The sequence below is a fragment of the Xenopus laevis genome, chromosome 6L, assembly GCF_017654675.1.
Source record: "Xenopus laevis strain J_2021 chromosome 6L, Xenopus_laevis_v10.1, whole genome shotgun sequence".
NCBI lineage: Eukaryota > Metazoa > Chordata > Amphibia > Anura > Pipidae > Xenopus > Xenopus laevis.
In genome coordinates, this window is record NC_054381.1 from 34,084,855 (window position 1) to 34,093,305 (window position 8,451).

Consider the following 8,451-nt stretch of genomic DNA (forward strand, 5'->3'; position numbering starts at 1 on the left):
CCATTTGAAGATTGGATGCATTTGTTCTTAACAAATCTAGTTTTCTTAAAGTAAGATCATCTAGGAATCCAAATCTATTATCCAGTGTGGTGTATGCTTTTATTCTTTCCTGAAGACAGGTGACAAGTGTGTCAATTATGACATTGAATGATTCCACTTTGAACTTTTTACAGCCTTGAAGAACAGTATTTTCTTTTTCCTTTTCATCAAAAAAGGCTTTACGTTTACGAAGCCTGGTGGCCTCAAAAGTGCTGTTAGGCATAAGAACTGAAGCATCAGTACAGATCTTCTCAAATTCATCTCTGAGACTTGCAACATATGTTTCCAGGGACCTTAGCATGTTGGTAGCTGTTCCAAGGTTCATGGAACTAGACTGTAAGTAAACACTAGTTAAGTTAAATTGCTCCAGAATTCGGTTGCAAAGTTACCGACATTAGTTATGACATTTTCCAATTTTTCCAGTTTTTTAATTAATGGTTTTGCAAGCTTACGTGTGTCTACATATTCTTCTTCATTACTTTCAATTTTTTTTAAACACTGCAGTATGTTGCAGTAGTTTTGAAATAAAGCTTTAACAGCATTTGCATGAGATGACCATCGTGTGTCTCCAAGCCCTTTTAGGGTCAAAACTCTACCTTTCTCATTTGGCTTTAAGTGACTAAGTAGCAATTCCCAGCGGTGTGTAGAGCCTGAGAAAAAATCATACAATAGCTGCACAAGTGAAAAAAAATCAGCTGCGGTGGGGCAGACACTTACAGCTCGCTGGCCAACCAAGTTAAGGGAGTGTGCACTGCAAGGCACATATTCAGCTAGTGGGTTCACTTTCTGAATATGAGTCTTTACTCCTTTATACTTTCCGGACATGTTACTTGCATTGTCATATGCTTGACCACGACAATCTTTAATCGGTATTTTATGTTCTTCAAGAGTCTTTAATATGGTATTTGCCAAAGACTCTCCAGTGTGTGAATGAATTGGTACAAATTGCAGAAATCTCTCTACTGGTTGACCAGTACACTTGTTGACAAAGCGAACTGTAAATGTCAGCTGATCTACATGATTTACGTCTGGAGTGGAGTCCACACATAAAGAATAATATTTTCCAGATATTATTTCTTTAACAATTTGGTTCTGGACTTTGCGACCCATCATGGTAATCATCTCTTCACAGATACCCAAAGACAGGTAAGAAGGCTTACCTCGCCCTTTGTTACCATACTTTTCTATGTGTGCAGCTATGAATGGATCAAACTGAGCCAAGTATTCAAGAGATCCAAGGTACACACCATTATTTGGAGAGCCAAATCTCTCTACTGTGCCACGAAAGGGTAAACCATACTGGGAGAGAAATTTCACTGTGGCAACAACACGTCTTAAGACATCTTTCCAATACCTCTCTCGGATTTCAAGTGTCTTTTGTACTTCAGAATCTATTCTACCTTGTACATGGCACCTTTTAATATAGGCTTTTACACACCGCTGATGTTCTGCACTATTTTCATGGTGTATGAGGCAGTCAGATGCATGCTTCCAGTCACTAAAGCCATAATAAGAAAATGCTGTCGTTTTTGTTGAAAAAAGTCGACAGTGAAAACAAAATATGTTTCCCTCAGAAGGTGAATAGATAATGAAGCTTCTTACCACAGTTTCTCCATTTGGCATTATACGCTCTACCATTTCATTATTGAAAGACCGTTTCACACCACCAGAATAACGTCTTTCTGAAACATTGTACTTTCCAGTAAAATTTCTACACATTTGTGGACCATGACAACACCAATAATCCTGAAGCAAATTTTTATTTTGCTTTGGCCACAAAGCAGGATCAGTAGAAGCCACAATTTTATCTTTTTCACTATTGGAAATACTTGCTATAGAAGCAGCTGTAGAAAAAGCAATATTATCTATTTCACCTGTTTCTGGACAAATTTGTACATCAGTGTGTGCAAGCTCAGTATCATTTGTTTCCTGTAACTTTGTAATTTCACTCTGTTCTGTTAAATGACATATATTTGCATTATCCGTTGTCTCAGACAAACTTGTAACCAAATCATGTGATGTGCACGTAGGGCTTGCAGTCACTTCAACAGTATTCAAAAATGCATCATTTGTACTTGTATGAGGTTTTTCAGGAAATTGTGGTAATGTAGCTTTAATTCTAAATTCTGACCAAAACCGAGTAGCATGCTTTGATATAAGCTGTTGTTCTCTCTTCTTTTTAAAACACTCTTTTCTTTTAAGTGATCCTGACTTGTGTTTTTTTGAATTTGAAGGTGGTGACATTATTGGACCCCTGCAATTCCAATAAAAATGAAAAATTCAGTATCTGAGTCACACTTATTTGGTAAAACTGTAAAATACATTTGTATTTTAGAATGTTATAACTAGGCTAGGAATCCAAGTTACTATTCAGGATTGTCATGCTATGTAAGCGAAGGCCTAATTCAAAATGAAACTTAAAGGCAGCATGATTAACCCATCCTAAACTCTACTCTGTTAACAATTACTTTTACTAATATACTTGGTCAGGTATGGCCAATTTTGTGGTTTGTCGAAAAGACGTAAACATCTGAGGTGCAGAGGCATCAGTAGGAACAATACAATAACAGTTTGTGGTGTTACTTACAGTGAAGATTAGCAGGCGGTGTATGCAGGGCCACACTGAGTTATTCCAGCAAAAGCAAGGCAACCATCCAGGCTACAGTAGGTTTCCTATATGGGCAGCGCTGTCTGTGATGTACCAAATTTCCAGTATCAGTAAGGTAGAAGAGATGTACCAAATTTCCAGTATCAGTAAGGTAGAAGAGATGTACCAAATTTCCAGTATCCGTAAGGTAGAAGAGGCAATTCTAGGAAAACATAAATCTGACTAAGTACCAGAAGTGGAGTTACATATACATTAAAACAGATTTCTACCCAAGGCAATTCTAGTTTTTATATTGGAGGCATTACTTACAGTGAAGATTAGCAGGTGGTGTATGCAGGGCCACACTGAGTTTATTCAAAACAATGCATGGATGCTAGGGGAATCTGGACCCTAGCAACCAGGTGGCAGAAACTGCAAACTGGAGAGCTGCTGAATAAAAAGCTAAATAACTCAAAAACCACAAATAATTGAAAATTAAAACCAATTGCAAATTGTCTCAGAATATCCCGCTCTACATACTACTACTAAAAAGGTAAAGGGTTGGGTTACCTTTTACTTTAACTTTCAGTGTTATAGAATGGCCAATTCTAAGCAACTTTTTAAATTAGTTTTCATTATTTATTTTTTATAGTTTTTGAATTATTTGCCTTTTTCTTCTGACTTTTTCCAGCTTTCAAATTGGGGTCACTGACCTCATCGAAAAAAAAAAACATATTCTCTGTAAGGCTACACGTTTATTGTTATTACTACTTTTTATTACTTGTATTTCTAGTCAGGCCTCTCCTATTCATATTCCAGTCTCTTATTCAAATCAGTGCATGGTTGCTAGGGGAATTTGGACCCTAGCAACCAGATTGCTGAAACTGCAAACTGGAGAGCTGCTGAAAAAAAAAGATAAATAACTAAAAAAACACAAATAATAAAAAAATGAAGACCAATTGCAAATTGTCTCAACATATCCCTAAAAGTTCACTCAAAGGTGCCCTTTAAACCTGTATTTGGAGCTGTACATTAAGGACAGATGGAATTTTAACTCTGGATTTCTCTGCCAGATGAAATATATCTAATAATACATATTTTTCTGAAAACAATGTCTCTAAATATAAATACAATATATTGGGAGAGCTCCAAGCAGCCTGTTTATTTCCCCTTTGCCCTGCAGCGCTGCATCACTGTGTTCAGACTTTCCATAAACAAGAGAGCGCCAGATGTTCTGCAGTTGTAGCCTTACGCCTGGGAGACAGGAGCAACGTCTGTCCTCACAAAGGATGGTTGTTTCATCCACTGGGAGGGCATTTGTGTAGATCCCTGCAACAACCCTGGCTAAGTGTCAAGTGTCAGCCAGGTTTGTAGACTTCCTACCGCTACTCCCAGCACCCCCACTAATGCACAACACCCATAATTTCCAGCAGCTAATGCGAGTACATAGGAGAGATGAAATTCAGTGACACGGGGCAGTTGTACCGGTGGGTAACTACAGCAGCCCTAGAGCTCACAGTAAAGCAATATTGTTGCAGTGCTTTAATATGGATTGCACAGGTGCAGGGAATACAGGACAGAATGTCAAATAAAGACAAAGTTGTGCAAATAATGATGCGGCACTGCCTAACTGAACTACAACCCCCCTCCCACTGCTGCACATTTTGCACTAGTCAGAGGCACAATCTGATCAATCTCTTAAATACCCAAACCAGCCAGGTCAATGCACATCTCTGGAAGTATTGGCCCCGGATACACACTGTGTTGTGTGCAGCTGATCTGCATGATTGTTACCTCTCCTCCACACCTACAAATTTATATTAGGCACCGAATCCACTGTTTTGGATTTTGCCGAAACCCACGAATCCTTCGCGAAAGGTTCAGGCGAATACCAAACCAAATCCGAACCCTAATTTGCATATGCAAATTAGGAGTGGGAAGGGGAAAACATTTTTTACTTCCTTGTTTTGTGACAAAAAGTTACTTTTGAGAAAGAAATGATTCTGAAGAACTACAACTCCCATCACCCCCCGCAGCAGCTGATGTTAAACATCTGCATTCCTGGGATAACCTGTTACACTTGTGATACTTTTGGCTAGGTGCCAGTGCAGGTAGGTCAGGGGGCCAGTGGACACATGATTTATTGTGCCAACAAGCCGCCCAATAACCCCCACTGATCTCACCCTGACACTCCATTGGTTCCTACAAGAATATTTGGCACTTGTTATTGTTTCAGGACCATAAATCCAGGTAGGCAATTGTTCTAATGTGCAACATCTCTGTTATAGCAAAGCACCAACAGTGGCAATGTTCAGGTGGGTTGAAAATGGTCACTTAGGGTGGGTATTGGTCAGTGGGAATAGGTAATGGTCAGTGGGGTGAATAATGGTCAGTGGGGTGGGTAATGGTCAGTGACGAGGTGGGTAATGGTAATTGGGGTAGGTAATGGTCAGTGGGAATAGGTAATGGTCAGTGAAGGTGGGTAATGGTCAGTTAGTGTGAGTAATTGTCTGTGAGGGCGGGTAATGGTTATTGGGGGTGGATAATAGCCAAGTGGGTAGCAGAGGAAGAGAAGGATTGGGCAGAGGAAGAGAAGGATTGGGCAGAGTAAGAGAAGGGTTGGCATGGGAAAGATAAAGTGCACAGAGAAAGTGAAAGGTCACAGGTGCATGAGAAAGAAGGGTGCCGCTGCCACGGATGAAGTGGGTGCCACATGGCAGCAGCAGCTCCCCGCTCACCAGTGCTCTCCTCCTGCGCCTTCGGGTTCCACTGCTTGATCAGCCCCTGAATCCTGTCCCACTGACAGTCCGCCCGGCAGCGCTCAATCTCAGCCTCCAGCTTCAGGTCACGTGGGAAAGAGATAGCCGGGAAGCCATTGCCTCTCTCTCATCAGGGGGATCCCGGGGTCGGGGGCGAGCAGCTACTGTTTCTGTCACGAATCAAGAAGCGCCGTTCCCTCTCCGCTTGTGCAACGAGCCCTGCAGCGCCTGCCGCTTCCTCCCTTCTTGCAGCGCTCTGGAGCACCTCTGGGATGATTGGTCGGTGGGGCACCCGGACTCGCTCGTGATTGGCACGTTCTGTTTCCTTGGCCAGACACCTTGTTCTTGTATCATGTGCGCAGAGCGGTGACAATGAGTTGTCAGTGGGCGGCTCGGGTGCTGCCGGGTTCTACAGGGGTGTTTACATGTGCTACTGTCATCCAGGGCAAATATACGAGCTGCTGGGTAGGGCCTGGGGCTGTGGGATAATAAACATATAATATATGCCTAGGCTAGAGGCCAGCACAGTCAGCCACCGACCTGACCCGTCACCCCACCACCGGTCCTCACCTCAGAGTCCAGCAGTGACTGTGTGAGTCTGTGACGCACCAACGTCCAACGCGAATACGCATGCAGGCAGGCATGCAGCTGCACCCTGCACAACTCCTCCTCCCGGACTCCTCTCCAGACTGCGGCAGGCGGGCCTTGCTCTCCACGTATTTATAGTTTCAGGTGGTTTCCCGCACTAATTGGCCTCTTCCATTCCAGCAGTACTAGGGGGGGTGGTTGTCCCAAATTTAATTCCTTTGATCTGTTAGGAAGGGAGGCAGCCCAGATCAGCAGCAGAGAAAAAAAAAAAAAAAGCCCAAAAAAATTGTAAAAAATAAAAATAAAAAAAAAATATTTCAATTTTTTTTTTTTTTTTTAACAGGTCAACAGTGGGCCCCCCTTATAAGTGGGCCCTGGGCAGCTGCCCACTTTGCCCATTTGTTAAAGCGGCCCTGTGCGCAGGCTTGATATTCTCAGACAAGATAATGTTTTGTGGTGCTATTTGTAGGGATGCGCTGAATTCAGGATTCTGTTCGGGATTCGGACAAGATTCTGCCTTTTTTTTTTAGCAGGATTCAGAATTGGCCGAATCCAAGTGCCCGGCTGAATCGAATCCTAACCCAAAAAATCACGTGACTTTTCATCACACAAACAAGGAAATAAAAAATGTATTTGTTGCACGTGAGGTTCTCTTACCCCCTCGTTTCCCTAAATTACATATGTAAATTAGGATTCGGATTTGGTTCGGAATTCAGCCAAATATTTTACAAACGATTCAGGATTCAGCCAAATACTAAAATAGTGGATTCTGTGCATCCCTGGTTATTTGCCTTTCAACTCTGTCTCTCTTTAAACTGAAATTTAAAATGCTATCTGGCTGCTAACTGCCCAGCAATGTTTTTTGCAAGAAGATGCTAGATTTCTTTGAGACAGATCTTAGCAAAATGTCCTACCTTTGTGCATTTGTGGCACCGTACAGCTTTTGCAGGACATGTAACATGATTTGTATTGTGTTGTGTTGAACCACAGTGAAAGCAGTATTTTCTATTTGTATATGCTGCACGGTTTTGCAGTGTAGGCGAATCCATTTCCTTAGCACTGTATTTTGCCTGTGATTGTGCATTATTAGGCCACAGTGTTGAATTACAATCTGTACATTCCCAGCAGTTCCCTGACTGAGAGTTTTAGCCTCTGCCACTGCTGTTTCAATTTGGCTAGCAACTGTAATAGCCTTTGCAAGGGTTAAATCCTGCGCTAGGAGCAGTCTCTCTCTAATGCGAGGTGAGTTTATTTTTTCCACTATTTGGTCTCTTAGCATTTCATCTGTTAGGTTCCCAAACTCACTGGTAACAACCAGCTCTCTCAAAGCTGCTACAAATTGTTCTGTGGATTCGCCATTACGCTGTCCACGTAGGCGGAATTAATATCTTTCAGCAACCACATTTACTCTTGGCATGAAAAAGTTCTTTATAGCAGTAAGAGCAGTTTCATAAGTATCATCAGGTAATGGTAATGTATAGAATATACCCTGTCCCTCTGCTCCCAGCAGTGAATAAGTAAAGCACACTTTCTATCAGCAGAAATCTCCCCTTGGTTAGCAGCAATAATGTAATTTTCAAACATACGGATCCAAGCAGTAAAAGGTATGGTAGGCTCACCAGGGTTTGGAAGAAAAGGTGCAGGCTGCTGCAGAGGTAGAAGAGCCATCCTTGTCGCCATTTGTTATGTATTGGGTAGCCGAGGATGAGTAGAGTATAACAGTGCTTTATTAGCAGAGTCATGCAAGCATTACACAACAGTAAGCTTTCACTTTCACTTTATGCTACCAGGAAGTATGTACAGTATAAGTATGAGCACAGTGACATCTACAGGCCATTTGCATGAACACCACAATGGCCACAATTTCATTTGAGACTTTTATAGCGAACCAGTTAAAATACTGTCTTCCGCTTGCCGAACTGCTAAAATGGCTTCTATGATTTAATTATCTATGCAAATGGAAAAAATATTTTATAATGTGTCTTTGGATATTTAGGAAAATGGTTTGAAGCATTCAGCGCCGTGTGTCTGCACATATGTGCCTGTTTATCTATAACAATTTGTAAGTTATATAGTTTGCCAAACTAACTTTTAACGGTATAGTTAAGATGCATTTTCATAGTTATTTCAATGCTGAATACACAATGATATATTTTCCACAAGGACTGCAATAGATGTGAATGTATTATTCTTACCATTTTAGCATAAACGTTATATTATTTCCCAGATGAATTGTAAAATTCAATGGGTAAACTGTATTAGATTTCAGTAAGCTAAGGCATCACATTTTGTGATCACATAATCAGGGAGCCATGAAGAAGAAGCTAAAACTTTCTTGGATTTCTCTGTATCTAACCAAGGTGTAAGCAGAAGGACTTTAAAGGAAAACTATACCCCAAACAATGTAGGTCGCTATGAAATATATTGCATGAAATAGCTTATATGTAAAACCCTGCTTCATGTAAATAAAGGAAATAC

At 41.2% G+C, this 8,451-nt stretch overlaps 1 protein-coding gene across 1 annotated transcript; it reads right to left on the reverse strand.

The window, feature by feature from the left end:
• Positions 1-390: 390 nt before the first annotated feature.
• On the reverse strand, positions 391-2,931 carry LOC121394450 (zinc finger MYM-type protein 1-like). Its single transcript, XM_041565604.1, has 2 exons — positions 2,627-2,931; positions 391-2,293 (listed from the first exon to the last, which is right to left on the reverse strand). Exon 2 carries the CDS (start codon positions 2,281-2,283, stop codon positions 391-393), a length of 1,893 nt encoding a protein of 630 aa, XP_041421538.1. The 5' UTR covers positions 2,284-2,293; positions 2,627-2,931.
• Positions 2,932-8,451: the final 5,520 nt, after the last annotated feature.